The sequence below is a fragment of the Molossus molossus genome, unplaced genomic scaffold (assembly GCF_014108415.1).
Source record: "Molossus molossus isolate mMolMol1 unplaced genomic scaffold, mMolMol1.p scaffold_m16_p_15, whole genome shotgun sequence".
NCBI lineage: Eukaryota > Metazoa > Chordata > Mammalia > Chiroptera > Molossidae > Molossus > Molossus molossus.
Window position 1 is genome coordinate 74,159,976 of NW_023425350.1, and position 18,663 is coordinate 74,178,638.

Consider the following 18,663-nt stretch of genomic DNA (forward strand, 5'->3'; position numbering starts at 1 on the left):
AAAGAAAAAAGAATCCAAAAAATGAGAATAGTGTAAGGAGCCTCTGGGACAATTTCAAGCATACCAACATTCGCATCTTGGGGGTACCAGAAGGAGAAGAGGGAGAACAAGAAATTGAAAACCTATTTGAAACAATAATGGCAGAAAACTTCCCTAACTTGGTGAAGGAAACAGACATATAAGTCTAGGAAGCACAGAGAGTCCCAAACAAGATGAACCCCAAGAGGCCCACATCAAGATACATCATCATCAAAATGCAAATGGTTCAAGACAAAGAGAGAATCTTAAAAGCAGCAAGAGAAAAGCAGGTAGTTACCTACAAGGGAGTTCCCATTAGACTGTCAGCTGATTCTCAAAAGAAACTTTGCAGGCCAGAAGGGAGTGGCTAGAAATATTCAGAGTGATGAAAAGCAAGAACCTACAACCAAGATTACTCTATTCTGCAAAGCTGTCATTTAGAATCGATGGCCATATCAAGAGTTTTCCAGACAAGAAAAAGCTAAAGAAGTTCATCACCACCAAACCATTATTATATGAAATGTTGAAGGGTCTTCTTGAATAAAAAGATAAAAAATATAAACAAACAAAATGGCAATGAATACATATCTATCGACAATTAAATTTACAAACAAAATGAACAGGCAGAACAGAAACATTCTCATAGATACAGAGAACAATTTGTTGGTTGCCAGATGGGAGGGGGGTTAAGGTAAATGGGTGAAAAAAGTGAAGGGATTAAGAAGTACAAATTGGTTGTTAGACTGAAGAACCTCAAAGGGCAGGGGAGTGGGGGGGGGGGGGGGAGAAATAAACCAAAGAACTTATATGCATATATGCATAACCAATTGACACAGATAATAGTGTGGGGAAAAGCAGGAAGGGGGTGAGAGTGGGGAGGAGGGGGTCAATGGGGGAAAAATGTGGAACATCTCTAATACATTCAACAATAAAGATACATTAAAAAAAATAAAATAAAATAAAAATCTTCACTCTGCAGGGAAGCAGAAATGAAAGTCAACCAGAACAGCAAGAGAGGTCTAGCAAAATTCTTTCTTGTTCTTCATACAACTTTGACCACTGCAACAGTATTGACCAACTCGGACCTTGAATCTAACTTCCAGATCCTTCCCGTGCCTGTGGCAGACCTTTCCTGGATCAGCAATTTTGATTTTCTGATTCTCCTTATGGCAAAAACTACCCTCATGGTATTAATCTAGCTCATTTCTCAGATCTGTCCTAACACCCTTGACCACCACCAACAACTTTCTGGCCTCCCAGGCTTCAGGGTCCCTGTGTCCACCCACCATCCTTACCAGAGTCACATGTGGCTCAGCAAATTCACCTCCTGGTCTCACACAGATCACCATCCCCCTTCAATTAAAAAAACTCAACTATGTACCATAGCTTGGGAATGGGACTCTCTTAGATTCATATCCAACCCCCAACCTCAAGAATATTAACATTATTTCCTTTCTATTCCTTCAGTGTTCACCAAAAATTTGTGGAACCCTTGCTAGGTACTGCCACTGTCAGGGAATCAAAAGTAAAAAGATCGGATGCCTGTCTGAATCACTGCAAGGAAGTAAATAAAATGCCAGTTTTGTAATTGATGTAACCAATGCTTCAGTTTACTGACTAGTGGGGAAGCGCCTCATGAAATCATGCAGGTGTGTCTCTAACTCACCCACTTAGTCTCCCAGTAGACAGGTAAACAAAGTTATGTCTACTAGGAAGATGGAAGAGACATTGAGAGAACACAAAGAGAATCAGAAGTGCCCTCTATTTCTGAAAACAGGCAGAGCCCCCTGGTTAGCCCTCTCAGGCAGCTGAGATTATCAGTCTTCTCCTTCCTAAATATCCTTCTCATCCTGGACCAGCAGGCCTTCTGGGGCCTCCTAGCACAACACCTCCTCCTCATAAAGACCAAGGAAGCTACCAGCTTCCAAAAGGCAAGTCCAGAGACTACAGTATACTGCAGAACAGAAACCCTGAGCTGGATAGCACACCTGGGCTCTGAAGACAATGCCAGCCCTCTAAACTGACAAATATTTTCCTCAGTACCCCACAGTCTGCCCTATCCATGAACCAGGTTTTTTTCCCACAGGATACAACAGTAATTCATCCATGTACAGTGTTCTTCACATACCATGGTTAGAGATTTAAACAGACTCCCACACTCTGCCTAGCTCCTCTGAACTTGAAGGCTCATGCTTAGTCATCCCTCTCTGTTCAATCTTTCTGGCCTACCTGTGGTGACAAAGCCCAGTTTTGAAGGCTAGTTGCCTCCGAACATCCTCCTTTACTGTAACCAAGCACATCAGTCAGCCCTCCCTCCTCATGTGGACCAGATACAGAACCCAACTTCCGTGTTAATCTTTGGACACAAGATCACTTTCTTGGTTCCTCTCAGGACTCACTCATGGGAGATACTAACCCAAAGCAAGTTATCATCAGTAGGAAAAGTCTGGGTGTTTAGCTTTATTGTTCAAGTTTCTTAAGCCTTAAATCTTTTCTATTCATAGCACACAGCAGCAACATGAATCCATTTGAAACTCACTGGGGTGGACATGAGGTTTGCAGAGACCCATTTCCTTCTCACTCTACCCTACACACACACACTCATGCTTTGCTTTGTTTTATTCCTTATAAAACATAGGGCATGGCATTTTTATACATAAGGTGATTGCATTTACAGAATTTTCCTTGGGACCACACCCAGATAGAGTTCTAGGTGGAGGGACACACCAATCTAAATGTGTTTTGCATCTGCTATACTCCAGTCTCTCTTCAAGAGTTTTTGGGTGGCGTGTGATGATCAGTGCCTGAAAGCTTCTTTCTGGATTCTTCCTCTTTTATGGACTTCCTGGAACTCAATAAAACGTTCCATATTTTCTGGGCTGGGATGAAGCCCAAAGAAAGGAGAGGCACAAACCAGAGGTAAGTAAAATAAAGAATCAAGGTCACCAGGAAATCTTGCAGTCCTGTCAAGTTGTCAGTCAGCTGTGATAAGGGTAGCCAGGTGAACAAAGAGAGCACACATGCGCACAAAGACACACACACACACACACACACGCACGCACACACACATGAGCCTGTAAAATGTTCCATCTCTTGAATGCTAATTACAATGTCCAGACACTTGAAATTTTACAGATGTTAAGACAAACTTGAAAGGCCAAAGAAAGAACAAAGTAGCTTGTATTTTGTTCTTCTTTAATGAGAAACATTTGCTCTTCTGGTTTCATGAGGATAAACAATATGTTTCCAATTTCAAACCATCATCCTCAGTATCAATAAACACACTCTGGTGACCATTAGGCAAGGTGCCAGAACATGGCCTTCTTGACCAAGAAAGGACTTCTTAATGCAGCAAAATAAAGCTTGAAATCTATAGAATTCCAGAGTTGAGAAAGCAATTAAATATGAATTAATAGGTACTAATTAAGTAGCTGTATCTCAAAGGAATGGGAACATACCCCAGCACAGGGAGTTGAGTTGGGTCAAAAGACCCACCTGCCCAGAGGACTTCCTCTCTGGCTTGCCACTACCTTTGACAGTCCCACCTTACAGTCACTCACAAAAACACACATCCTTATGGCTAAAAGACATAAAACACCACCATTTAATCACTTCTTCCAGATAAATCTTTATTTCCAAAAGGTCCCTATCAAAATGCATGTGTGAATACATTAACATTTGAAAATAAATGAATCATTGGCATGGATATACTTCACCTTGGAAAGAACATGATAGACCCATTTGTAAAGAAGGGGAAGTGAGAAAGCTTCAGAATATGGATGTTGGGGAAGCCCTACTTCCTCATCCTAAGAGTTCGATGAGGACTCTTCCAACCTCTCGTCCTGTAAGAGTTGCTTGATTTATCTAATTGGCAGGAGAGGAAGAGTGGAATTAAAGTGTTAGAGTGTAGAACTATGGGCGAATATCCTGTCCTTTCTCGGTGCTCAGTGGCTGTGAGCAGCATATGGCTTTTAGTGGCTAAATGACGGTTGACCCCAGTCACCCCACCAGGGGAACCCAGACAGGCCCGGAGAACAGGTGTTAGAAAGTCTCATTTTGGTTGGTCCAGCTCTGCCATCACCGAAGCTGTGATTTTGATCCCTGTCTGGAGCCTATTACCTGTTTCTCACTTGGTTCCAAATTCAGAGGTGAATAGGATTAAGACTTACAGGGTTCTTTAATGCCAATGATGCAGTCCCTGTGGGATGCGACTGGGAAGGGACCCAGATTAGCTGAAAGGCAGTATGAGGATATTGAATGTGAAGAAATAAGCTTGAAGCCACCTTCGTGACCTGGGGCAGCCCTGGATACACACTTACAGTTTTGTCTTTCCCAGCTTCCAGCAGCGCTTCCAGGTGGCCAGTCTGGCTCAGGGCCTGCTCGAAGGTTAGTTTCTCAACCCAGCTGATGGCAGCAGCTATGGATTGTTCCATCACAGGAGAAGCATTTTCCTGCCATTTCACAGGCTCTTGAGAAACCCTGAAAGGAATCGCATGGGACTCTCACAAGCAGTCAAGACAGCTGTCAGTCCTCAGTCTCACAGCTATAAGCAATTGGCCACTTAATATCACCAGTGCTGAAAGAAAAAGCAGCTCCCAGCCCTCTGAAAGTTACCAACCAATTGTTGGTTCTGAGACAGGTGTCCAAAGCATCGTTACCTTTCATCAGCTTTATTCACTCAGAAAAACAATGTTTACAGGACAATAGAGCATTTAAAATATTATAAATTAATATATTTTAACATTAATTTTAATATTATTTTAATATTAATAAAATATTAAAATTATTGATGGTATTTTCATAAATAGGAAGCTTTATATGTAACTGTCTTCTATTACTAGTAAATTTATAAGAATTCACACCATTAAGCTTTGCAAATCAACAACAGTTTTGTTACTATAAAATTTTATTTCTGGCTCTTTTATTACACTGTTTTAATTGTTCTGAAAGATTTCCATCAGTGGCATTTTTAGATCAAAAACAGTATTGTTCTATAACAGTCTGAGGAATGGGGTAGTCCCAGAGATGTGGAAGTGGGGTACAGACTGACAATCCCCAGAAGAGAAGTGGTGGAGGAGAGATAAACCACAGAACTTATATGCATGTGTGCATGAACAATGGACATGGACAACAAAGCTGGGGACAGGGGAAGGGGGGGAGTCAGTGGAGGGAAAAGAAGAAACATCTGTAACAAAAATAAATTAATTAATTTAAAAAAAAACAGTATTGTTCTGAGTTCAGCAGAGCAGAGGATGTGTTTTTAAAATTTATTAAATCATTTTTATTTTGAAAACAGCCATTTGAATTTATTTATCTCCATGTTTATAATTGAACGAGTGATATGGATCATATATGAATTTATGATTATAAGTATTATGTGAATCATGGACTAAATGAGTCATCCTGAATCGTTTCTCTGAGCCCACCCCCAGAGACAGAGGCTGCCTCACATGTGTGTCACCTCTGTGTGGCCACTCCAGGAAAAGAATCTGGCTGAGTGGCACATAGACTATAGCATACATTTTCAAGAAAGCTAAAGTGTTGCAAACTTAAGCACCTAGTTCTTCAATAATAGGTTTGTGACAGAAACAGGAACATGGGATAGAACACAATTAGGCAGTATCCCCAAAGATGTCATCTATTTAGCTGATAATATTTTATTTTTAAAAAAGAAAAACTCAGTTTATTAACCAATGTCACCCCAATAAATTCAATTTAAAAAAAGAAAAGCCCTGCCCGGTTTGGCTCAGTGGTTAGAGTGTCGGCCTGCGGTCCAGAGAGACCCGGGTTCAGTTCCCGCTAAGGGCACCTACCTCGGTTGCAGTTTGTCCCCGACCCTGGTTGGTCGTGCAGGTGGCAGCCACTCGATGTGTCGATGTTTCTCTCTCTCGCTCTCTTCTGCTCTCTCCTTCCCCCTCTATCTGAACAAAAAATGGGGGGAAAAATGTCCTTGGGTGAGGATAAAAAAAAAAAGAAAAGAAAAACTCAGGTAGATTCCCCCCTTCCAGATGTTTCTTGTCAGGGAGGTGCAACCAGTGTTCCACATAGGAAGTTGGCCCTGCAGTCCAAATCCTCTCAAATCTAAGAATCCATAAATGATTGATTGTGACAATTACGAAATATGGGAAATTCTATAAAACCAGCCATCTGTTGTTCTGATTCAGGGGGTGAATTTATGGAGAGGTCAACTTGAGATGCAAGCTCAGTCTGAAAACCAGTAAAATTTGTGACGAGTTTAAATTCATTATCTGAGCTAAGATCTAAAACGAGTGAAGGCATTTTTATGGCCTTCAATATATAGTCAATATAATTCATATTCTTATATGTTTTACCTTGCCATGCAATAAAGAAAAATATGTTTCTAAATCTCTCCTAGTTTGAAAACTAAGATGCCATGTACAAAGCAGATAAAAGTTTTCTAAGATTTATTCATTATGGCTTTTCTGCTGGAATTCTATATTCTAGGAAATTACAAGATAACAACTCTCTCCCCAATAGAGTTTACTATGTTAGTTATGCTACTTAACTCCAAATAGATGCAAATTACCTATGAAGTGTCACTGAAATATCCCATTCCTATAAGAAACTCACCGTATGATATTGAACTTGGCTATGTGAGCCACTTGCTCCTGGAGGACCATTATTAGAGCATCTTGGCACAGATTAAGCTCCTCCTCCCGCATGCCACCAAAATCCAGCACTATGGTGATGCACTGTTCCAAGATGACACCAAAAATCTGCCGGCTTTTGCTAGTAAGCCAGTTTATCCGCTGTTTATAGCTCTCCACAGCTTGTGTTAAATGTTCTACAAATTGATAGATCAGTTCTGATTTGGCTGTCAGCTTAATGAAATAAAAGTAAAGAAACAAAATAAAAGCACATCAAAAGAAGTCATCTGAACCACAGTGCAGCCAGGAACAACAGGGCCCAATGAGTCAAGTCCCCTGCCATCTAGAACTGTGCGTTAATAACAGTTTTGTAGACGACCCCCCCGAACCTCACATAATCCAAAAGGATATTCTAATCTTTCAACTGAAAATCCTTGGCTGATTCCCCACAGGAGAAAAGGTGATCATGTGTTCTCTTCAAAAACACAGCATTCTTTTTAAAAATCTATTTCTAGATCATGTTTTATCTTATAGTTACAGATTTGCCATTGTCAGATAATGTCCAGGGGAACTTTTAAGAAATTTAGGAGAAAAAAGAGAGATAAGCAAAGGCAGATGGAAAAATAAGCCTCACTAAAAAGTTTTCCTAATTACCACATGCCAAAAATATTTCTGAAAATGCTTCTAAATAGGCCAGCTCATTTGCCCGGCTTGCTGGAAGGATGCTGCCTCAGTGGCTCTTCCTCCTGCTCATGACCTTTATCCTGTCTCTCAGTCCAGGCTCCCCTGTATGTGGATCACTTGATCACCTACAGCTGCCACCAACACCTATCATTGAAAGGTGGCACAGGCTTGCAGGCAATTACTTGTATACACAAATAAACCATCAGTCACATAGATCAGGTAAAATTGTGCAAGGTCTTTCAGGATGTAGGGTAGTAGGAGACATAGAAAAGGAATAAGAAAATATTATACTCTGTTGTGTGAGGAATCAAAGTTTTAAAGATCTGGTACTTTTTAAAAATGTCAAGAACCCTTAGAACACCCCAAAATACCTAAATTGTAATTCCACATTTTCATACTTGGTTCATGCTGTGTCCTCTGTCTTAAACTCCTGTCCTTCTCCATCCCCCTGTTCATCAGGCTTATTCCTCAAGCTCCAGCATCAATGGAAGCAGTGTGAGCCTCTCTGCATGGGCCTCTCCCAGACCTCAGCAATGCATCACAGGTTCTGTCCCTTAAGGGGAACTCCCACTTACATTGTATGCTGTGCCATCTTCTGTTCTGTAGACCCGTGGAAACAGGCCATCGGCATATCGGGAAGCCACAAATCTCCCCAGAGAAGTCACATAATCTGCAGTTTATTAAAAAATAACAATCAAAATGGTACATTATCAACGCTTCTTGTTTTTATTTCAAAATGCTTTTCTCTGACACCATTCAAATTATATCCCCAGTGACAGCAACATTCTGTGATGCTTTGCATTCGGATCCAAATAATGAAGTATTTCTAGGTGCTATAAATGTAACTGTTTATGACATGGGTAATACTTTAATACATGAATGAATGAGGAGGTAAACAGAGTTTGCTTCTTGGTTTCCTAAGATCTGGAAACAGCCCAAGTGCCCATCAGTAGATGAGTGGATAAAAAAGCTGTAGTACATTTACACAATGGAATACTATGCAGCTATAAAATAAAAATAAAAAAGAACTCTTACCCTTTGAGATGACATCAAGAGAACTGGAGAGTACTATGCTAAGCCAAATAAGCCAGTCAAAGAAAGACAAATATCACATGATCTCACTTATATATGGAATCTAATGAACAAAATAAACTGATGAACAAAATAGATCCAGAGACATGGAGGCACAGAACTGACTGATGAATCTCAGAGGGAAGGGGGTGGGTGGGAAGAGATTAACCAAAAAACTTATATGCATATATGCATAACCCATAGACATAGACAATAGTGCAGTGAAGGTAGGGGAAGGGGATTAGTGGTGGGGGGGGGACATCTGTAATACTTTCAATAATAAAGATACATTTTTTTTAAAGAGAAAGAAAACAGGGTTTGCTTCTTGGTTTCCTGGTTCACTTGTCCAGTATGATTAAGTAAGAGGTCAACGCCCTGGCTGGTTTGGCTCAGCGGTTAGAGCGTCGGCCTGCGGTCCGGAGAGACCCGGGTTCAGTTCCCGCTAAGGGCATGTACTTCGGTTGCAGTTTGTCCCCGGCCCTGGTTGGTCGTGCGGTGGCAGCCACTCGATGTGTCCCTTTCACGTCGATGTTTCTCTCTCTCTATCTCTTCCTCTCTCTCCCTCCCACTCTATCTGTACAAAGAATGGAAAAATGTCCTCAGGTGAGGATAAAAAAAAAAAAGTAAGAGGTCAACAAGAAAACACAGAAATTGTGTTTAATTTCTGAAAACTTTTATTCAGGATTTGGACTTGTTTTCAGAATTTTAAGTTAAACTTAGCCCAGCCACTGTGGCTCAGTGGATTGAGTGACGTCCCATGGACTGAGAAGTCCTGATCCAATTTCCGGTCAGGGCACAAGCCTGGGTTGTGGGCTTGACCCCCAGTAGAGGGCATGCAGGAGACAACCCATTGATTTTTCTCTCACCTATGACATTTATCTGGAATGAGGAGAGAGTACTGTTTTTTGAGGATTGAAAGAGATGAACCTACAGAAGACTATATAAACTACATTTGCTAATTAAAATGTGAGGCATTGTGAATTCTGCATCCAGCAATGGTGAATTTTATTGGAAAATCCTCACACAGAAAAAAATATAAAAATAGATACTTGAAGATACCAGAGAGCAATCAAGAATAGGTAGAAACTGGAGTGGCATTAATCCTTGAAAGAAGGCAGTTGGTGAGATTAGCATTTATTTAGCAGGGGATAGTTTGCAGTTTGAGTCCAACTAAGTTAACTACCTTCGAGAATAAGTATCAGCTCTCCACACATCAACTAATATATGGATCAACTATGGTATCTCCATACAATCCATCTCCTTATATTATTTGGCCATAAAAAGGAATAAAGTACCAATTCATGCTACAATATTGATAAGCCTTAAAAACATTTTGTTAAGTGAAAAAAGCCAATCACAAAAGACCACATTATATGATTCCATTTATATGAACTTCCAGAACAAGCAAGTCTATAAGACATAAAGTAGATTGCTTTGGGCTGGCAGTTGAGGGTAAATTGGATAGCTAATGAGTACAAGGTTTCTTTCTGAAGTGATGAAACTGTTCTAAAGTTGACTGTGGTTATAGTTGCCCATACTTATGAATATACTAAAAAGTGCTGAATTGTGCACTTTAAATGGATAAATGGTATTATTTGTGAATTACGTCTCAATAAAGCTGCTATTTTTCAAAATAGAAATGAAAATCTAAGCATTTTCTACTGAGACAGACATTAAAAAGATTTGCAAAAATGTAAAAACAATGGCACTCTTACTAAAATTGTTTTTTCAGAAAATATACTTATTTTCCTTAAAAATGTTATGTTAACATATAATGGGTTTGTTACTTTTAAATGAATTAATAAATATTTTTTTAAAGTTTTTAGTCTTAACTTCCAATATGGTAAATATCAATAGATATAAAATACACAAATTCTTATAAGAGATTTAAAAGGAGGACATGATATGCAAGTATATAAAGAAGATGTAATGACTTGAATAAAGAAATAGCAGAATAAAAACATTTGCATACCAGTAGTATGTAATCGATTCTAATGAAAATTACTTTCTCATCAGAAATCATGGAGGCCAGAAGGAAGTGGCATAATGTTTTCTACGTGCTAAAAGAAAATAACTGTCAACCTCAAATCTTACATATGGAAAGATTATTCTTCAGGAATGATGGAGAAATAAAGACATTGTCAGACAAGAAACTAAAAAGACTGTTGCTAGCAGAGCTACTTTTAAAGACTGAATAAAGGAATAAACAGAAAGGAAATAGTAAAAGAAGGAACTTGCCCTGCCAGTGTGGCTCAGTGGATTGAGCATCGTCCCATGGACTGAGAGGTCCAGGTCCAATTTCCAGCCAGGGCACATGCCTGGATTGCAGGCTTGATCCCCAATAGGGGGTGAGCTGGAAGTAGCCAATCGATGTTGCTCTCTCACATTAATGTTTCGATCTCCCTCTCTCTTCCTCTCTCTCTAAAAAACCAATGAAAACATATTGAGGAAAGAAAAAAAAAAAAGACAAGCTACAGACTAGGAGAATATATCTGCAGACCAAATATTTGACAAAGATTTCATTTCCAGAATACACAATGGATGCTCAACATTTAACTCAACATCAAAAAAATTTATCTAATTAGAAAATGATGAAAGGACATGAACATTTATTTCACCAAAGATGATATATACCAAATAAGCACATGAAAAGATGTGCAACCAAACTAGACAGTAGGGAAATACAGATTAAAACCACAATGAAGTATCACTATACAACTATTGAAATAGCAAAATTTTTAGATGTTGACAAACCAAAAGCTGGTATAATGTGGAAAGCTATCTCTCATAATTACTGATGTGAGTAGTATAGCCACTTTGGAAAACAGTTTCTCTGTTTCCTAACAAAATGATAAAACATATACTTAACATACCACCAAGCAATTACATTCCTGGGCAGATATCCCAGAGAAATGAAAATTTATATTCTATATAAAAACCTGTAAACAACTGTTCATAGCCTTGTTTGTAATAGCTCCAAACTGGAAACTATTCAAATGTTTTTGTTTTGTTTTTTTTAAATATGAAATGCTTCACGAATTTGCGTGTCATCCTTGCATAGGGGCCATGCTAATCTTCTCTGCATCATTCCAATTTTAGTATATATGCTGCTGAAGCGAGCACTCAAATGTCTTTTAATGGGTAAATGGTTACATCCATACCATGTAATATTCTGCAATTAAAAAAAAAAAAACTATTGATACATGCAACAACTAGATGAACTTCAAAGAAATAATACTAAACAAAAAAAGGCCAATCTCAAAAGTTCACATATGATATTATAATATTTATATAAGTATTCTCTAAATGAGAATACTATAGAGATGGAAAACAGACTGGTAGTCACTAGAAGTTAAGGATGCTTGGGAGGTAGGGGTCTGTCTGTACGCCTATAAAGGGGTAGCAAAGGGAGAGCTTCATAGTTATAAACATTCTGTATCTTGATTGTGGTAGTGGTTACACACTACCACAAATCTACACAAGTAATTAAGTTACATAGAACTATTCACAATCCATGTATAAATGTCAAATTCTTGGATTTGATATCATAGTACAATTTTATAAGATGTAACCATTAGGGAAAACTCGGAAAAAAGGTCCATGGGACCTGTCTATACTATCTTTGCAACTCTCTGTGAATCTATCACTATTTTAGAATAAAAAGTATAAATCAATCAATCATAAAAAATAAAAAAAAAGATACGGTGAAATGCACAATATCAGATAAAAACTGAGAAAATCAGTCACCAGCAGACCTGTACTACAAGAAATGCTTAAAAGAAACCTTAAGGAAAAAACACTAGATGGAACCTCAACTCTTACATGAAGAAAAATATTGTAAATAGTAAATACGTGGATTTTAAAATGCTATTTTTTCTACTCAATTTATTTAAAAGACAAATAACTTTTTAAAGTGAGATTTATAATATACATAGAGATAAAGTATATTAAAATAATGACACTAAGAACAGGAGTGGAGGTAAATAGAGCTATACTGTAATACGGTTCTTACATTTCAAAGAAATAGTAAAAAATTTTGTCATTTTTTAGAATTTTTTTTTTCAAACTACAATTGCAAATTTAATTTATCTGACTCAAACACTCAAACACCTGACAAGGGAGATTTACAAATATGACAGACAAATTATTCCTAAGCACTTATTCCTTAAACAACTTCTGTAAATCTAATCATATATAAAAGTAATGCTCAGGTCTTACTTCTAAAGTACAAAACAAACAGAACGACATAAAAACAAAACAATAATTATAAAATGTCTTACTACAACTGTAAACACAACTCAGACACAACAGTATCAATATTATTATTCTTTTTTCTTTGTAAGCCTCACCCAAGGATGTATTTCTTTCTTTTTCTTTTTCTTTTTTTTTTTTATGAATTTTTATTTATTTTTTTGTTACAGATATTTTACCTTTTTACCCCATTGGCACCCCCCACCCCACCCCACCTCCACCCCGTCCCCGGCTTAGTTGTCCATGTCCATTAGTCATGCATACATGCATATAAGTTCTGTGGTTTATCTCTTCCCACCCCCCCACCCCCCATCCCCTCTTCTGAGGGATGTCAGTCGGTGCCCTACTTCCATGTTTCTGGGTCTACTGTATTCCTCAGACTGCTATGTTCATTATATTCCGTATATAAGTGAGATCATGTGGTATTTGTCTTTTTCTGCTTGGCTTCTTTCACTTAGGATAATACTTTCCAGGTCTCTCCATGTCGTCTCGAAGGATAAGAGATCTTTCTTTCTTACCGCTGCATAGTACTCCATTGTGTATATGTACCACAGCTTTTTTATCCATTCGTCTACTGATGGACACTTGGGCTGTTTCCAGATCTTAGCTATTGTAAATAGTGCTGCTATGAACATGGGGGTACATATATTCTTTCTGATTGGTATTTCAGGCTTCTTACGGTATATTCCCAGCAGTGGAATCACTGGGTCAAATGGGAGTTCAATTTTTAATTTTTTGAGGTAGCACCATATTGTTTTCCATAGCGGCTGCACCAGTCTGCATTCCCACCAGCAGTGTACTAGAGTCCCCTTTTCTCCACACCCTCGCCAACACTTGTTGTTTGATGATTTGTTGATGGCGGTCATTCTGACAGGTGTGAGGTGATACCTCATTGTTGTTTTAATTTGCCTCTCTCTGATGATTAGTGATGTTGAGCATTTCTTCATATGTCTTTTGGCCATTTGTATGTCCTGTTTGGAGAGGTGTCTATTCAGCTCCTCTGCCCATTTTTTAATTGGGTTCTTTGTCTTCCTTTTGTGGAGTTGTATGAGCACTCTATATATATAGGAAATTAACCCCTTATCTGATACATCATTGGCAATGATGTTCTCCCATACAGTGGGTTGCCTTTCCATTTTGATGACTGTTTCTTTTGCTGTGCAGAACCTTTTTAGTTTGATGTAGTCCCATGTGTTCATTTTCTCCTTTATTTCTGTTGCCTTAGGTGATGTATCAGTGAAAGTTCTGCTCCGTATGATGTCCGACATTTTGTTGCCTACATTTTCTTCTAGAATTTTTATGGATTCATGGGTCACATTTAAGTCTTTTATCCATTTCGAGTTTATTTTTGTGTATGGTGTAAGTTGATGGTCTAGTTTCATTTTTTTGCATGTAGCTGTCCAATTTTCCCAACACCATTTATTAAAGAGGCTGTCTTTACTCCACTGTATGCTCTCGCCCCCTTTGTCAAATATTAATTGAGCGTATTGCCTTGGGTCCATTTCTGGGTTTTCAGTTCTGTTCCACTGGTCTATAGGCCTGTTCTTGTGCCAGTACCAGGCTGTTTTGGTTACAGTCGCTTTGTAGTATAACCTGATATCTGGTATTGTGATCCCACCTACTTTGTTCTTCTTTTTCAAGATTGCTGTGGCTACTCGGGGTCTTTTTTGGTTCCATATGAACTTTTGAAGTATTTCTTCTAGTTCTGTGAAATATGTCTTTGGTATTTTGATGGGGATTGCATTGAATCTATAGATTGCTTTGGGTAGTATGGACATTTTAATGATGTTAATTCTTCCAATCCATGAACAGGGTATGTGCTTCCACTTTTTTATATCTTCCTCTATTTCTTTTTTCAATGACCTGTAGTTTTCTGCAAATAGGTCCTTTACTTCTTTGGTTAAGTTTATTCCTAGGTATCGTAATTTTTTTGGTGCAATGGTAAATGGGATTGTTTTTTCAGTTTCTCTTTCTGTGAGTTCATCATTGGTGTACAAGAATGCCGTCGATTTCTTGACGTTAATTTTGTATCCTGCTACTTTGCCAAATTCATTTATTAAGTCGAGTAGATTTTTGATGGAGTCTTTAGGGTTTTCTATGTATAATATCATGTCATCTGCAAATAATGACAGTTTCACTTCCTCCTTTCCAATTTGGATCCCTTTTATTTTTTCTTCATGTCTGATTGCTGTGGCTAAGACTTCCAGTACAATGTTAAATAAGAGTGGCGAAAGTGGACATCCCTGTCTTGTTCCTGTTCTTAATGGAAATGTTTTTAGTTTCTGTCCATTGAGTATGATGTTGGCTGTAGGTCTTTCATATATGGCCTTTATTATGTCGAGATATGATCCCTCTATTCCCACATTGCTGACCGTTTTTATCAGGAATGGATGCTGGATTTTGTCGAATGCTTTTTCAGCATCTATTGATATGATCATGTGGTTTTTATTCTTCATTTTGTTTATGTGGTGTATCACGTTTATCGATTTGCGAATATTGTACCAGCCTTGCATCCCTGGAATGAATCCCACTTGGTCATGGTGAATAATTTTTTTGATGTATTTCTGGATCCGATTTGCTAGTATTTTGTTCAGGATTTTGGCGTCTATGTTCATGAGGAATATTGGCCTGTAGTTTTCTTTCTTCGTAGTGTCTTTTTCTGGTTTTGGAATTAGAATTATGCTGGCCTCATAGAACGTGTTTGGAAGTCTTCCTTCTTCTTGAATTTTTGGAAATAGTTTGAGGAGAATGGGTGTTAGTTCTTTTTTGAATGTTCGGTAAAACTCCCCCGTGAAGCCATCTGGGCCTGGGCTTTTGTTTGCTGGGAGAGTCTTGATTACCTCTTCAATTTCCTTAGTTGTTATTGGTCTGTTCAAGTTTTCTATCTCTTCCGGGAATAGTTTTGGGAGACTGTGTGTTTCTAGAAATTTGTCCATTTCGCTTAGATTGTCGAATCTGTTGCCATATACTTGTTCATAGTAGTTGTTAATGATCTTTTGTATTTCCGTGGTGTTGGTTGTTACTTCTCCTCTTTCATTTCTGATTTTGTGTATTTGGGTTCTCTCTCTTTGTTTCTTGGTGAGTCTAGCTAAGGGTCAATCAATCTTGTTTATCTTTTCAAAGAACCAGTTCTTTTTTTTTCTTGATCCGTTGAATTGTTTTTTTGGTCTCTATGTCATTTATTTCTGCTCTGATCTTTACTATTTCCTTCCTTCTACTTGCTCTGGGGTTTTCTTTTTGTTTGCTTTCTATTTCTTTAAGTTGTGAGGTTAGACAGTCAATTAGAAATTTTTCTTGTTTTTTGAGGTAGGCCTGTAGTGCTATGCACTTCCCTCTCAGAACTGCTTTCGCTGAATCCCATAGATTTTGTGTTGTTTTGTGTTCATTTTCACTGGTTACCAGGAAGTTTTTAATTTCTTCCTTGATCTCCTCGGTGACCCATTCATTGTTTAATAACATGCTATTTAGCCTCCATGTGTTGAAATGTCTTTGCATGTTCTTGTTGCAATTGATTTCTAGTTTCATGCCATTGTGATCTGAGAAGATGCTTGATATGATTTCAATCTTCTTGAACTTGTAGAGATTTAGTTTGTGTCCTATCATGTGGTCTATCTTTGAGAATGTCCCATGTGCACTTGAGAAGAATGTGTATTCTGTAGTTTTGGGGTATAATTCTCTGTAGATATCTATTAAATCCATTTGGTCTAGTGCTTCATTTAGAGTCTCTGTTTCCTTGCTAATTTTTTGCCTAGAGGATCTATCCAGTGCTGTCAACAGGGTGTTGAAGTCCCCTGCTATGATTGTATTGCTGTCGATTTCTCCTTGGAAGTCCTCCAGAAGATTTTTAATGTATTTTGGTGCTCCTATATTGGGTGCATATATGTTTATCAAGGTTATATCTTCCTGTTGGATAGATCCTTTCAATATTATGTAGTGGCCGTCTTTGTCTCTAGTTATGGTCCTCATTTTGAAATCTATTTTATCAGATATGAGAATTGCTACCCCAGCTTTTTTTTTGCTTTCCATTTGCTTGGAAAATTTTTTTCCATCCCTTCACTTTCAACCTAGGTGAGTCTTTTGTTGAGAGGTGGGTCTCTTGTAAACAACATATAGATGAGTCCTGCTTTCTTATCCAATCAGCTACTCTGTGTCTTTTTATGGGAGCATTCAATCCATTTACGTTTAAGGTGATTATTGATATGTACTTATTTATTGCCATTTTTGTTTAGTGTGGTTCTATTTTTCTTCCCATTTCTACTGCTAATTACAGCAGTCCTTTTAACATTTCTTGCAGTGCTGGTTTGGTGCTAATGTATTCCCTTAGCCTTTTTTTGTCTGGGAAGCTCTTTATTTGATCTTCTATTTTGAATGATAGCCTTGCTGGGTAGAGTAGTCTTGGATTCAGATTCTTGTTTTTCATGACTTTGATTACTTCATGCCATTCTCTTCTGGCCTGTAGTGTTTCTTGGGAGAAGTCAGCTGAGAGCCTTATGGGGTTCCCTTTGTAGGTAACCTGTTGCTTATCTCTTGCTGCTTTTAGGATTCTCTCTTTGTCTTTAATTTGTGGCATTTTAATTACTATGTGTCTTGGTGTGGGCCTGTTTGGGTTCTTCTTACTTGGGACTCTCTGTGCTTCTTGAACTTGGATGCCTTCTTCCTTCACCAAATTAGGGAAGTTTTCTCTCACTATTTTTTTGAATATATTCTCTATCCCTTGCTCATTTTCTTCTTCTTCAGGGGACTCCGATGATGCGAATATTATTACGTTTCCAGTTGTCCCATAGTTCTCTTAAGCTGTCTTCCTGTTTTTTAATCGTTTTTTCCTTTTGTTTTTCTGATTGGTTGATTTTTTCTACCCTGTCTTCTAATTCACTGATCCGGTCCTCAGCTTCCTCCACTCTGCTTTTTAAACCTTCCAATGTGTTTTTCATTTCTGATATGTCATTTTTTATCTCTTCTTGTTGGTTTTTAATTTCCAATTGGCTTATTTTCAGTGTCTCTATGTCCTTACTCATGCTGTTCAGCTTCCTCAAGATCATGGCTCTGAATTCTAGCTCTGTTAACATGCCTAATTGCTCCACATTGATCTCATCTGCGGTGGAGGTCTCTTGCTCTTTCATTTGGCTTTTGTTTCTGTGTTTCACCATTTTGGCTATCACTGTGGGCTTTGGAGCCTGTCACGTTCTCCCTGTGGGTGTTGGTGTTCTGCTGTTTGTGGCTCCCTCTCCTGTGTTTAGATGAGCGAGGGAGGACCCACGTTGAACACCACTGTCAAGTCTTACTTTCCTGGTTAAAGTTGCCAGCCCAGGAAAGGTACTGTTATCCTCTAGCTTTTTGCCTGGAGGCTAGCAGTCTAGGTTACTTGATGAGTTTTGGGTTGTCAGTTGATTGAAAAACTCCCTCAGGTGCTGAGCACAAGGGGATTTCCCGAGGGTGGGGCAGATGTTGGTTGTTAGTGAGCCTCAATTAGCACTTCAATGGCCCACAGGATGGGGTTGGATCTCCGAGGGAGGGGCTGCTGCCTCTCTCAGAGCCCTGGGAAGGAGCAATGTGGCCACTGTCCTGAGTGGCTGCACTCAGCCAAAGCTCTGAGCACCCTCCAGATCCCGAGTGTCCCGACACAGCTCCAGTCCAGTCTGCCCTCCCTCTGCCGGAGCCCAAGGTGAGTGGCTGTGGCTGTTTTAGCCTCTGTCCCGGCTCTGCGCTATGGAGCCGCCTGGGAGTGTAACCCGAGGGCGCTGCTCCCCACTAAGGCCGCTGCCGAGCTGCTGACTGTGGGCTCCCAGCCCCCATCTCGCTCCTTCGCAAGCCTACCGGGATGGAGTCAGTGTCTCTCGTTATATGGTCCTCGCTGCTTTTCTGTTGGTTTTTCCCGTCGATTTGTCTGTGTTATAGTTGTAATTCCAGTTTGGTTCTGGGAGACAGTCTGTGTAGCTTCCGTTCACTCCGCGGCCATTTTTCCATCTGTGTTTCTTTCTTTTTTTATTTAAATTATTTTTTTATTTTCTTTTTTAAATTTATTTTTGTTACA

General features: G+C 38.9%; 1 protein-coding gene and 1 non-coding gene across 2 annotated transcripts in view; both read right to left on the reverse strand.

Moving 5' to 3' along the window:
• VWA3B (von Willebrand factor A domain containing 3B) overlaps positions 1–18,663 on the reverse strand; it is a 219,622-nt gene that overhangs the window by 194,919 nt on the left and 6,040 nt on the right. Inside the window, exons 2-4 of the mRNA XM_036263356.1 lie at positions 7,886–7,980; positions 6,610–6,860; positions 4,338–4,497 (exon numbers count right to left, since the gene is read on the reverse strand). Coding sequence (XP_036119249.1) covers positions 4,338–4,497; positions 6,610–6,860; positions 7,886–7,980 — 506 coding nt within the window. The remainder of the gene's footprint in view (positions 1–4,337; positions 4,498–6,609; positions 6,861–7,885; positions 7,981–18,663) is intronic.
• LOC118631350 lies at positions 11,398–11,504 on the reverse strand. The gene has a single exon (XR_004959820.1). It is a non-coding gene; the product is annotated as a U6 spliceosomal RNA (small nuclear RNA).